The following is a 14,452-nucleotide window of genomic DNA, read 5'->3' as shown; positions in this document are numbered from 1 at the left end:
AATCTGAAAAGGACTTATTTTATAGAAATGTAAGGAGGCCCCAACTGATTAGCTAATTGCCCTTTTCTGCACTCAGTAGCCCTTTTGCTTTTCCTGGCAGTGCTGTATATCAAAGCTTTCCAGAAATGCGAGCGATGACGCCATGTCATTTGAAAAGAAAAGGAATGGCAAACTTCTCTAAAAAGTTATCTCAAAATAAAGAAAGAAAAAAAGTCATCTTAAGTGTTTGTTTTCATCTTACCCATGTATTAGCTTTCTCTTAATTGGTTTTCATCCCATTGCTACATGAAAAATCTTCCTAAATTCACTCTTGATCTCCATATTATTTAATCCAATGGGCATTTTCCCCCGGTAGTCATGTTCACTGATGTCTCAGCAGCATTCAAAGGAACTGAACACTCAGTCCTTTTAGCAAACTGTTTTCCCCTTACCTTTCAGGACAAGCTTCCCCTCCTGCTGCCCTCCTACCTTTTTGGCTTATGATGGCAGCCACTTCTACTCACATTCTTTTTGGGTGATGAAGCTGATCCATTCAGAGGCCGTGCTGCCCAAATCATTGTGGGCTACCACCCTCAGCTTGTAGGTGGTGTAGGGCTGTAGACCCTCGAGGCTGGCTCTCGGTCCTGGCCCAGTGTACTTTGTCTCGGTTTGGCTGGGAGTACATGGGGTGGCTGAATCCGGAGGGCAAGCCATGTAGAGTTGGAGCTCATACCTGGAATGAGAATGGACACATAAAGAGAAAACAGGCAAAGGAATTAGTCTAACTCTCTTTTAAACCTGTTGATATTTTGTTTTCACTGAACTGCCAGCTCTTTCAAATTCCCATTTGTGGGAGACTGCTCTCAGAAACACTTTATTTAATGCTGTTGGAAATGGGCAGCAGATGGAACCAGAGAAATGATAAGAGAAGTCACATGTATACACATGCTGCTGTCCACCCAGCAGCCAGGAATCCTTGTTGGTAGAGATAAGATATTTCTCTCTTTTTAGAAGAGAGTGATAAAACTGTTCTTCTCTGTTGAAAATAAAGAATATCTTTTTTTCCTCCAGATTATCTTGAGTGAAATAACTTCTGTGGTCTTTCAAACAGTGGTTCATTATGACATTTTAAATTAGATCAAGGAAATTCTGATTTAGTCACAGAAGTTCGCTATGTTCTAGTTGAGCCCTGTAGAATGAAAAATTCCAGGGAACCATGAGGAACAGCACATCCTTTCAATGAATGGGAACACATTGCCTTGTCCTTTTTTTTTTTTTTTTTTGGATGCACTGTGCGGCATGAGGGACCAGGGATCGATCCCGTGCCCCCTGCAGTGGAAGTGCTGAGTCTTAGCCACTGGACTGCCAGGGAAGTCCTTGCCTCGTCTTTCTTATTTAAAGAAAATTTTGTTGTTCACCTTTCTATCCTTAGCTGATTTATGACTGAAACACTTGGTGGGGAATGTGACCACTCAAATCAATTGATTTGTCTATTTTGCTACAGGTGTCTGTTCAATCAGCAAGTCTTCCTTGGGGAGGGCTGAGTAGCTGCATGTCTGTGTTCATGTCTTATTTCGGTTTCTTTGTCCTTTTGGCTCTCCCATGCTACCTTTGAATGATGCCGTTGGGGAACAGCGGGGGACTCCACTGGAAGGAAGCTGTCCTCGAGGCCAGTGTCTGGATCTGGGGAGAGGACAGTCCTGATGGCGGAGCAGAAGGAGTTCTCAGCTCTGCTGTTGGCCCTTGGCTGCAACAATTGAAGCAAGTGCAGGCCTCCACCCCAATGGAGTAGGTCGTGAAGGGCTTCAGGCCATGAAGCGTCTGCTGGGTGGCCAGGCCTTCAGCCAGCTGTAGGAGGAGAGAGAAGACTAGATGAGGTCCAGTGGCAAGTCACAGACAGTTGGTTCACTTTTATCGTGTACCATGCATTCTATGAACAGAGTGCCGTGCTAGTTACTCTGGGAGATGCACCCTGGCATCTATCACAATATTTACCCTTAGAAATGACCAATCCAGCTGGAGAGGCATGGCTTAAACATGCAAAAACATGCAATGAGATAACAGTTTGATAGAAGTTTGAGGCAACAGGATAAAAATCACAGGGAACAATGTTGTCTATTACCATAAAGAGATATTAGAAAATGGCTCAAAAATCACAAAATACTGACCGAGTTCTGTGACCCTCAGAATGATGCCTTTTCGAAAAACAAAACCTATATTTGAATTATATTTCTAAGTCAACATTCACTAAGGTCCATATTCTGCCATTGTTACTTCATGTAATTTTGGGGTCAAAACTCCCCTCAAATCCCCTCAAATCTTAGAGTTGAGTATTTAAGAGCTTGAAATATATATTATATATTTGTATATTTACATATATTTAAGAGTTTGAAAGTCCATGTCTTCCTCTAAGGGTATTGATCTGTATGAAATATAGTTTTTTCCTCAATTATCTTTGTTGCATTATAAACTTTTTGGTTTATCTGGAGCAAATATTTTTACCTTATTGTGCTTTTATTAAGTGCTCTTTGGAATAGAAGAGTTCAGAAACTAGAAACTCATTTTCACATTGACATAAGCAACATTTAATTAAGAAGAGCTACCTGTTGTTTAAAAAAATGCATACAAGGCACTCCAAATAGAAATTATTTTAGTTTATTAATATTATCACTTTATAAGCATGGATAATCAAGGGTTGATTGTATTTACATCATCTATATTTATTGAATCGGAAGCCTTGTAGAAAATATGCTAATATTTCTTTAACATTCCACACAAGACTTCCTTGCATGTGAGTTATCTTTTGAAATTGTGTTTCACTACCTGCTACGCTGGCCTCAGAGGATTTCTCCACACTTGCCAAAATTGTTCCCTCAATTGGTCTAAATAATTTATCATGTCATACCAGAATCTGTGCAATTTCTCTATGAGGTTTGTGTGAACAAAGTATTCTAATCTATACTTACTTATGAGAAATGTGAGAGTGACACCAGCTGTCCTGCAGAGAAAAGAGAATTCATCCCCTGGCAGGTAGTCTCTTCATTTAAATAATGCAGGAACTGGTCTAGTTGATTATTTAGTGTCCCTTTCAGTGAACGGCTTGGCTAAAACACAGTGTGAACGATGATTTCCCTCCACAGACCATCTTGTCTCCTTGATGTGCCCCAAATGTGTTAATACACAAACAGTGGAGTAGGGCTGAGCTGAGCTGTTCTCTTGTTTCTGCCAAAGACCTAGAACTTTCTAGAAGTCACCAAAACAAAGTCTGAGATTTCAGTGTGCTATTAGAGATTTGCTTGTGCCAAAATGGGGATTCCGAGGATATCCTTTGCTCTACTTTTTCCTTTTTCATATTAAGATTTACACCACCAACAGAGACCCTTTGTTGGCCCCTTACTATAAGCCACTACTACGTTGAGTGCTTGACATGTGTTTTCTAATTAAATTAATTCAACTCATTTGGTTATCTCTAAAGTCTTAGGTTCTTTAAAAGATCTGTGGAGTCTTTAATACCACACTTAGCCATCCTCTCCCAGAGCATTTACATATATTCTGTACGTTTCCTTACACTATTTCTTTGCAGAGGGATCTTTGTGCCACTAAGGTCACCACAGGGCAATTGAGAACAGATGGATAAGAAAGAAGTATCAAGGGGAAGAAAAAGCAAGGACACCATGGTTTATGATTTGTTTTAAATAAACCAATCAGAATGCTGCTGCTCACCACCATCTGGGCCCCGCTGGTATCGTTGGAGAACAATCTGTAGAGACTGACAATCCCGTTGGGCTTCCGGGGGGCGCTGATGTTGACCACTGCTTGGGTGGCAGAGACCGCATGGAACTCGGGGGCCCTGAGACCTTCGGGGGGGGCGGGCCCAGTTCTACACCGCGTCCAGCTACTGGAGGCTTTTCCTGCTGAATTCACGGCCCAGACCTCCAAAAAGAAATCAATAAGACCAGTCAAAAGCCAAATAACCTCAGGCTGCAGAGAAGTTGGCAACTCAGAGCAACTGAAAACAACAGAATGAGATAAACTTGGATCTTGCAACTTTGTAATTGCAAAGGAGGGCAGGTCCTTCCTGTTTTTAGCCTTTGACCCTGTGAACACAGAGGGGGTCCTATTAGAGTCCCGATTTCTGAACGCAAGCTGGCTGATGGCTGATTTAAGCCTAATGAAAAACTGCTCATCTCTGTGTGGAGTGTGGAGTGATTTTGTCAGCTTCTGCAAAGTGGATGGATCTGCAGACTCCATAAAACTCAGCAATTCTTAAACCCCGTCCCCACCCAATCTGCATGAAAATTGAATTTTCCTTTCATCAAGGAGGGAATAAACATATGGAAGGAGGTGTAATCTTATTTATCAAGCACCATTTGTGTAATTAAACACGAATATCCTAAAAGGTTGCCTTAGGTCATCATTTGCATGAGTAAGTGATTTGTAGAATGTCAGGTACAATATAGACAGAGTAGATGGATGTGTGAGTGGATAGGGTTAAATTAGGCCCAATAAGAGCCAACTACACAGTGATCAATCAGGATGATAGATCTAAACGGCAATACAAGCAGACTGTCTGCATGTTTTGGAGTCTTCCTTAGTAAGCTTTCATGTTGTGCAAGTCTGACCTCAGGAAATTTTTCCCTCATTTGGTGTCTTTGTGTATTTATATATGTAAACACACACACACAAATATTACAATATATACAATATATACGTTATATATAATAATTACAATATATACCATTATATGATATATACATGTTTTATATAATTATATAGGTATATATATATATATATAAAAATTTGTTCTGAGCTTTTAAAGACAAGTCTGGAAAACTTGTTTGATTCTATAGTACACACGTTCTAGGCGTGCGGTGTTAAAAGAACATGCGCAATGTTCAAAATACGAGATATTTAGAAAACACTGTAGCAGAATACTTTGCACTGAGAGTTTAGTTTCATTTTTATTTTGCTTTCACATCAATAATAATTTTAAGAGAATACATAAATATTGGAGAGATTTTCAGTACTTAGGCTAACTTCTATCAGTGTTTCTGTACTTTTTTTTTTTGCAGATTTCTTTGTAAAAGTAAAATTTCTGATGTTGTATTGCTCTTGGATTGCTGTCAAATGCAAATCTTCAGCCTCTTGCTGATAGGATTGACAGAAACCCCGTTTTTTTCCCCGGTTTCATTGAGAAATAGTTGACATACATGCCACATTTTAAAAAGAGGTAACTAACCTACTTACAAAGCAGAACCTGTTCTTTTCAGAGCTCTGATCCATTTCTCTCATAGTCTGCATAATAACCACTAACATTTGTATAAATTCTATACTTTACAAAGCACTTTAACAAACGTTCGCTGACTTGGTCCTCACAACACAACCTTGTAAGGTGGCTGGAGAATGTATTAGCAGCCCCTTTTACAGATGAGGAAATCAAGGCTCTGAAATGTGACTCTCCTGTTCAAGGTGACAGAAGTCACTAGAGCTGAAACTAGAATTCTACTCGCCAATAAATTTTATTGCTCCTCCCAGTAAACTGTGCTTCTGATTCTGTATGTCATCCATACACATAAATAAGATGCTCAGGATGATGAATATTAAATGGCTTTTCTATAGACAATTACCTACCTGCAATTCTGGATTAGGTAAAGTCTCTTAGCTTGCAAGGGTAAATAGACATGCCCAGGTTGTCTCAAATGATAGAGGTTTGTTTTGATAGGCCCAGGAAACTGTCTTAGCTATGGGAAAGCTAGGCTCCACGGAAACCAGAGTACAGGGCAGAACACAACTGTAGCTGCTCTTAGCATCCGCTCTGGAATGGCCATGGTCAGTCTTACAACAGGGAGGGCAGCTATAGGAGGTAACTGATGAGGAGGTCAGATTTTAGGGCTGATGAGAACGAGTCGTGGACTCCCCAGTCTGCTCCAGACTAACCTCTGTTACTGCAAATGTCTTGCGGTGGGGTAAGGGGAGTATTTTTGATTACACGACAAGTAACAAAGATTGAAAGGAGAATATTCTTGAGAAAGGGATGCAAAATAAGGTGCACATATTGATATCAAATTCTTTGCCAAGAGAAGGGCTTTGGTTGGTGATTTAAGGGTATACAGAGTTTTAGTGGGGGCCACAAAGGATAGAGAAGAACACAAGGAGGAAAGAGCAACTGGGCTTGACAAAATAAAAATTCAGCAAGTTGCCAATTAATTACTGAGCATCCAATCTATTAAGGCTTTTTAATGCTGTTGTTGGAAGATAGGACTAGACCTCATGCCTTTCTGCATTACATGGGCAAACGGGGGTGGAGGAGTCCTAGTTCCAAAATGTAATTTAATCCATGGTATTTTACAATACTTGCATCTTAATAGTGTGGTATTCTGCTATGGATCTTTAGAAATATTCTCTTCTAAAACCCAGGCAATACAGAATTCCCCATCAGTAAGTGGAAATGTATGTAGGATCTAGTGTCTTTTGTCTTTGACAGGAGACCTTCATAATACAGTGCTTTGTTCCTAGTCTTTCTTTTTAGTATTCAATCAATTTGAGATCAAAATAGCATTCATATAAATCAACATGCTTATGCAAAGCAGGAGCAGCCTATTTACATGAGCTCCTCTGAAAATGAAAGCAATGAAGAGAAAGCTGTGCTAATGAAGTATTATGGATTTCACAAATCTTGCACCAACAAGGCATTGTCTCTTATACCAAACCACCAGAAGGAAAGTCAAAAAGAAACTGTCAGTGTTATTCTTTCTTTCTCTCTCTGTCTCTCTCTCTCGAGGTAAAAAGTCCTTTATCCAAAAATCGCTGTAGATTTTTGTCTATGCCCAGCTAAACAAGAGATAAAGGAACTAGGGCTTTCCTGGTGGCTCAGTGGTTAAGAATCCGCCTGCCAATTCCGGGGACACGGGTTCAAGCCCTGGTCCGGGAAGATCCCACATGCCGCGGAGCAACTAAGCCCGTGCGCCACAACTACTGCGACTACGCTCTAGAGCCCACGAGCCACAACTTCTGAAGCCCGCACACCGAGAGCCTGTGCTCCGCAACAACAGAAGCCATAGCAATGAGAAGCCTGCGCGCCACAACGAAGAGCAGCCCCTGCTTGCCGCAACTAGAGCAAACCGTGCGCAGCAACGAAGACCCAACGCAGCCAAAAAGAATAAATAGAGTAAAACAATAAAATAAAATAAATAAATTTATTTTAAAAAGATAAAGGAACTAAAGTATAGTTCAAGGTTCAGAATAAAAATACTAACAGATTATGCTTATGATTTATTTCTACTGAGAAATAATGGCCCCAAGATTTGGGTCCATCTTTATATGGTAGAGAAAGAAAAAGCAGAGATCTTGAGTGGGAAAATTTGAGTAATATGCCCTGATCTTTTATTTTTAACAAATCAAGAAATTAAATATCTTGAGAACAGACGTAGAGTTGTCTACTTTGTCTATCTCAATCTATCCTATCTATCTATCTATCAATCAATCATCTATCGCCTATCTATCTACTTGTTACCTAACTGATAAGCCAATCCATCTGGTTTGTATCCCAAGATTCCCTCACATGATCATTGAGTATATAAACAGTGTGTGAGCTACTCACAAAAAAGAAGGGACATTTTAAGAGCTGGAAACAGAAGTACAGCTTATGAATTCCATGGCCAAGAGAAAAAAAAGTAAGGATACTTTTATCTTTTGTTTGTTCAGAATATCCTTAAACCCACAGCATTAGTGGAATTGAACATATTTTTTATAATAAAAAAATTAGATGATTAAAATTTCCACTGAAGTAACTTATTATTTGGGTTTAATGAACACTCGCACATGTGTGTGTACACACACACACACACACACACACACACACACACACATTATAAGAGTTAGGAACTTCCCAATGCAGAGCTGTTAAAAATGAGAACAAGTTAGGACTGGCCAAGTTGGGGTGTTTTCCTCTCTAACGTTTTGGATGAAACAGCGAAAGGAGTTACAATGTAAGAAGATGTCATAGAAAACACAGGTTAACTATTTGAATAAATTAAAAATAACTAAAATGATCTAACCATAAAGTCTATAACTGACTAGTGAAAGAATAGATCTATTTGTTTTCAATCTAATTTTTGATATCTAACTAGTGACTATTACCACCTTTATGCTGTTTTCCATTAAAAAATAAAATTGTTCTTTTATTTACTCTGCTCCCCTCCCCATCCCCCAGGTCTAATCACTGTATTTTGCTTTATAAAGTTTTAATTACATGAAATGTCAACATCTGTCACCACGCTGCCCAGATCTCATTGCTGTGGAAACAATGGGCTCAATGTTTGTCCTCTGTTGAAAACTGCCTCTTAGAAATCTTCCTTCAGAGGAGTCTTTGTCAAAATGTGCTCCTTGGCTACAATCATCAAAATCATCTTGCATACTTGTAAGATAATTTATAGTGAAAAGATCTCAGAACCTGCCTTTTTAACAGATTTCCAAGTGATTCTTGTGCTCAGTCTTATTTAAGAAACATAGAGAGCTCTTCTCTATAGAACCAGGTACACAAATCTAGGCACCATACATTTTTTCAATTTCTGTCCATGTGTTGTCTATTTAGAGTTGTACTTTGCATTACTTTTGTCATTACCTTCAGCCATTCAAATAAGCACATAGCATGTATCTGATTGCATATGTTACAATTGCAATGATCACCACTGAGTTTATTACAGTGGCCACAGTTCCAAGCAGAATCAGAGTTCACTAGCTCTCCTAGCTCTCACTAGGAGAACAACCATTTGCTGCCTAGTTTTCCCTCCAGGTGCAAATTTCTTGAAACACTGAACTTTCTGGAACTTGTTGGGTCTATTTTTTCCTTACAGCCCAGATGAATATTATTAACTATTCTAAAATGCTCCTAATTCCTCTCATCCAACATTTCTCCTTCTAATTTTATTCCAGAAGGAAAGCAAGAATTTGTGAAAGGAAGCATTTGTAATAAACTTTGTGAAAGAGAAAGAGAAGGACCCACGACTCTGCCGAGGATGGGAGAAGGGGAGATGCTTCAGAAATTCTCCTAGAGTGGTGGCCCATTGGGTGCTTATGTCACTGACCTAGTTATGCTTTAGCACAATTTCCACACTTAACTGTAAAGTAGTTTTCATTTCAATGCATTGTCTCACTCAATGGCTCATAGCTTTCTAAAATAACGTTCCCCAGGACTGATATTTTCCAAGTGTAGTCTCACTGCAAAGAGAAACTCTTAATGTACATTTCCAGGGTTTCTTGATGTGTTTTTCCTTTATCATGGAATAAAAAAGTCCTTAATGGTAAAAATACCTTATGATTCTTTTGGCTGAGGAAATGCTACAAGTCTTGATAAGACCAAGAGAACATACCTAGTGATGCTTTCTATACTGTTAGCATCCAGTTGATGTCTACTTGGTCTTGTATTTGCTATCATATTCCATATAAAAATGGATCACAGGAATAACCAAATTCAGCTAATGATCTTTCACAAAAACCCTCTAACCTCTTGACTCCTAATGTAAGTGACAGTGGCTATCCTTGTCCTTGACGCGATTTGAGATTTTGCTCTTTTTTCCAGGCTGTTTGTTATGAGTTGTAGTATAACTGCTACTCTCAGAGGATTAATCCATGGAGGGGTTTTTCAGTTCTCTGCAACTTCTGTGATATTCTAAAACACACTTCCTTGTGGAATAATGATAATTTTTGATGAAACAGAGACATTTCAACAATGTTGTTTCATATCAAGCCGCATTAGGGAGGCAACATCATTATAAAAACTGGAGAATGTGAAGATATTTTCGTGACGATTCACATCAGAAGTAAACAAAAATCCAACATGAACAGCCATGCCAGTAATTAATAAGAAGAGTAAATAGGTTGCATGTTACCAGGCAAACAATTAAATTATTTGTTTCTTAGGGGCGTGTAATGAGATTGTTATCACACTCCCAGAAGAGAGACAAATAGATATTAAAAAGGTCTTTCCGATACCTGTATTGGCTGAGGCCAACAGCGAATTCAATAGATTCGATCAAAATCACCTCTTTTTTCACTGCTCCTGATTTATGACTTGGGCTGTAGTTAGTCATCACTCACTGCAGTTTGCCCTCCAGCACTCATAAATTATGCCTCATAAATAAAAAGATACAATCAAGGAAATCATATCAATTCATCTACAACCTTGGAGTATATTTTCCCATGGCACTCATGCTAATGTCTTTTTAAAGGGTAGCTTGCCGTGGGTTTTGAATATGTTCGAAGAGCAACGTGCCAAAATGGGCTTTGCCAGGACTGTGGTTAAGAGAGACTCGTGGCTAAAAAGAGAAGGCAATAAATCTGAAATGATAACAAGATTTAAAAAAAAATTCATGAACAGTCCTGTAGGCTGCGGTCATAAAGGAATAACTTGCTGAAAAGCTCTGTGTAGCTATCTGTTTAACCATCTACCTATCTGATTTTCTTTCATCATCAAATGGACTTTTTTCAGCATCTCTGTTTGCACGGTGCTTTGCTGGGTCCATTAATAGTTATGCTTTTACAGATATGGTCCTTGCGTTCCGGGATTCTTTAATCTAAAACACTTTGGATCAGGCAAGATGGAACACAATTTTAATTGAATTCTGGGACCCAGGGGACGAAGGGTACAGCACAACATTGTGTTGCTTTCTACTGGTGCTTTTGAAATTCAGAGATGTGAAGTTAGTAAAGAGATTACAAGATATTTTCCTTGCTAGAAATGGGTGTCTTCTGTCACTACTGCTGAGCACACAGCCTTGCCCTTTGTGGGTGCTCAATAAATATTAATGGCTCTCTTCTAAAATATAAGGAGGGGAAAATTGGCTTCAGTAGTAATGGGGAATGCTGAAACTAGCTTTCATGTGATGTTTGTAATGATAATGAAAATTTGGAATTTATCATACTCTTTTTTATTGCTTGTCTTTTCTCTCCCTGAGAGAAAATAGGAACCCAGTCCCATCCAGCTCTCATGGAGGATACGTAAAAGTAGGTCATGGGTTTATTGAGCACTTATACTTTTATAAGGGTATTACATGTACTAATTTATTTCATCCTCTCAGCAATCCTATGAGGCTGGTATTAGCATCATCACCAGTTTACACACAGGGAAACAGAGGCACAGAGAAGTTTATGCACCTTGGTATGTGGTAGGGCCAGCCTTCTAATACAGGTATGTGATGTAAAAGCCTGAACTCTCTACTTTTTTCTATTGAAGGAGGGTCTGGACACGTCTTGTAAGTGTTTGAGATCCTGCCCTAGAGCTGTCATTGACCCCTGTACAGACTGGCTGTTTCTGCAGAGAACAGCCCCAAAGTGAGGTGGTGACAATGACCGCAAACATCCCAGCATCCATACCTGCTGCCACGTGTCATGCTTTAAACAATATTGCATGTTATACAGAGGCAAATACTACTCAAATACTTTCCCTACTGTTCCAAACATGTGTAAATGCACGTAAGTTCCACTGTGTTAACTGAGATCATAACTATACCCTACTAACGTAACACTGGAAACATATCCTTTCTCCACAATTAGTAGCTAGAGTAAGCTAAGCTCACAATCACCAATCATGATTAACATCTCAAGAAGTGATAGTATAGTGAACTAAGTAAGGTTATTTATCATCCATACTCACTGAGCCATTCTATGTGCCAGGCACTATTCTATGAGTTGGGGAGACAACAGTGAACAAGGCTGGAGTTAACACCCTGTTAGGGAGAGGCAGCCAATAAACACAAAACAAAAAGGTGATGATACATGCTAGAAAGGAAACAACTTACAGCATATAACAATGGAGCAGGGAATGGTTGAGTTGTCCAGGAGGTGCTCTCAGGAGGTGATAATCAAGCTGGGATACTAAGGACAAGAAGGAGGCCACCACATGAAGACGTGGGGGAAGAACATTCTAGGCAAAGGGAGGGCAAGTGCAAAAGGCCATGAGTCTGGAGTCTCAAAAAAGTTTGGTGCAGCTGGAATTGGAGAGTAAGGGCCAGAGAGTGACAGGATGATGACAGATGTGGACAAAAGTCAGACCATGAAAGACCTCACTGAGTCAGAGAGGAGTTTGCATTTCATGGGAGGCCAAGGGAGGGTTCCCCATAAAGGAGCGACTATCTGATTTACATTATAGAGGGGTAACTGGATATTGACTAATTCCTATATATTTATATCTTAAATTTTACTTTTATATGCGAGTGACACTGTCCTGGCCTTTAAATTAACTTATTTAAAGCTCACAGCAATCCTACTGAAACATGCTGGGACCTGGGACCCTTTGCTGCAGTGCTTGCATCTGGACAAACGTCTCCTCGAGCTACAAAATACAAAGAAACTATAAGGGACTAAAAATAACTATGTGCATACAGGTTTGGGGCAAAATTATGGACAAGAAGATACAAGAAGACCAAAAAAAGCCAACTGCCACTTCTGAAGAGCCAGGAGCAAAAGTGGGGGAGTGCACATGCCCCCTGCACTCAACATCACCAAAGGGGTGGACAGATCACCTAAGCCACCCTCTGACCCGACCCACGGACACATCCCTACCCTCACCCCATGTAAGGAACCAGCTCCCCGCTGCCTTGGCGAGCAAGCAAGGAAACCTGTTACTTGTTCTCGCTCCCCTCCTGCTGCAGCAGGGGCCCCGATAAAGCCTTGCCTGCATTTCTTGTCTGGCCTCTGATCAATTTATATAGATTAAGGAGGCTAAGAACCCTGGTCAGTAAAACTACTAAGGTAGGCTTTTTCATTCCCAATTTTACAGGTAAGGAAACTGAGGCTTAGAGAGTAAATTACTGGCTGAGGACACAGAACCAATAAGTCATGCAGCCTAGATGACTTGAGGACACTGTGCTTCAGCAGAATGATGATGGGATTTGGGATCAGAACATCTGGACCCAAGTTCTGACTCTCACATTTTCTGACTGGGCACCTCACTGGGTCATTCAGTTTCCTGATTATATGGAAAAAATAATCTCTACCTCACAGGACTATTCTGAGATTTACATGCAATGAAGTTGTTATAAATTTTGAGGAATGCGGTGGTGGATAAGTTCATTTATAAATATTTTATTAAGATTTTGAAAGCCCCAGAGCTGTACACAAACACAATGTGGAGTAACCGGAGGGGGAATTTAAGAACACAGTCTTTAGAACTTGAATTTCTATGTTCAAATTCGAGTTCTCCTGCTTACCAGCTGCATCCTTGGGTATGTTAACTAACCTCGCAGTGCCTCAGATTTCTAAGGGTAATTGTTCAGAATAATCCTTGTCTCAAATGATTATTATGAGTTAATGTATGTAAAACTTTTAACATAGTCTTTAGCACATAGCAAGCACTAAATACATAATGATGGTTATTATTATATTATTTGTGTGAAAAGTCAGGATATGACCCATTGGAAGAGAAAGTGAGACTAAATAGCAATTCTGTAACTCACTTCTGGGTCCATTTAGCTGTTATGGATCAACAATAGATTTGAAAACCCTCACTGCATTCTGAGGTCAGCCCTCATCTCTCTGTGTCTCTGTCTCTGGGTACTTCTCCACTCTAGAACTCTGGAGGTTAGAATAAATAAAAGCCTGGCTTTTCACAAATATTGCTGCTGCATCAAAATCTGTTGATTGGGTGGCATCCTCCATTTAACATTATTATTAATTAAAATTTCTCAAAAGCACCCCAAAGTATGTAAAAAGAAAATGGTGGAGCAATTCAATGGATTCTTCGAAGTGAAGAATTTTGTTTCCAAGTTCCATTGAAAATATGCCTTTGGGAGAGAACTGTACAGTTTCCTAGACACTTACAGGCATCTTAGTAATGATCAGATCCATCAACAGATAGATAAATCAATTTACAAGAGAAAGCCTCGACCATCTTCTTAAAGATTTTCATCGACAGCATCTGATTTACTTCAATATGTTAACGTTTTTGTCACCATCTGTAGATTTGATTGCTTCATAGAGACCAAGACATTTATTTGGAACTTAATGGAAATACACCATTAGCCCAAGTACTTAAGTGCAATCCTCCTAAAGCCTTCAGAGTTACTTAGTGTTTTATCAATAATCACAGAGTGGCAAGCCAAAGCTTGCCAGGTGATCCTCTAGCCCAGAAAGAATTCTACTGGAGAAGGTATTGTCACAACATGGGTGAGAAGCAGCGCCAATCTGGGGTGCAGGGGATGTGCTGGGTATTCTCTGTTTGTCCCCAGACCCATTCTCTGACCTTCCCTGCTCTTCTCTGTAGCCCGAGAAGCTGGTTCTGCAAACTGCTTTACAGAAGAAGGAGAAAGGTTTTGTTTTCTCCTTCTCTCTCTCTTTGGCATCCTGGTTTGGCAACAGGCTGCGTTCCTTCTCTATGGGCACAGCTTCTAAATGGCAGCCCCACCCCACTGGCTATAGCATTGACTGGGTTCCGGAAACAGCTTCTTCCTCTTGTCCTTTTAGGTCTAGAGGTAAT

At 39.8% G+C, this 14,452-nt stretch overlaps 1 protein-coding gene across 1 annotated transcript in view; it reads right to left on the bottom strand.

The window, feature by feature from the left end:
• Positions 1 to 14,452, bottom strand: part of USH2A (usherin) — a 790,488-nt gene that overhangs the window by 30,279 nt on the left and 745,757 nt on the right. The window contains exons 65-67 of the mRNA XM_060088664.1: positions 3,703 to 3,912; positions 1,589 to 1,827; positions 504 to 712 (exon numbers count right to left, since the gene is read on the bottom strand). Coding sequence (XP_059944647.1) covers positions 504 to 712; positions 1,589 to 1,827; positions 3,703 to 3,912 — 658 coding nt within the window. The remainder of the gene's footprint in view (positions 1 to 503; positions 713 to 1,588; positions 1,828 to 3,702; positions 3,913 to 14,452) is intronic.

The sequence above is a fragment of the Mesoplodon densirostris genome, chromosome 2, assembly GCF_025265405.1.
Source record: "Mesoplodon densirostris isolate mMesDen1 chromosome 2, mMesDen1 primary haplotype, whole genome shotgun sequence".
NCBI classification, from domain to species: Eukaryota; Metazoa; Chordata; class Mammalia; order Artiodactyla; family Ziphiidae; genus Mesoplodon; species Mesoplodon densirostris.
The sequence above is the reverse complement of the archived record's forward strand: the minus strand, read 5'-3'. Positions and strand labels throughout refer to the sequence as shown.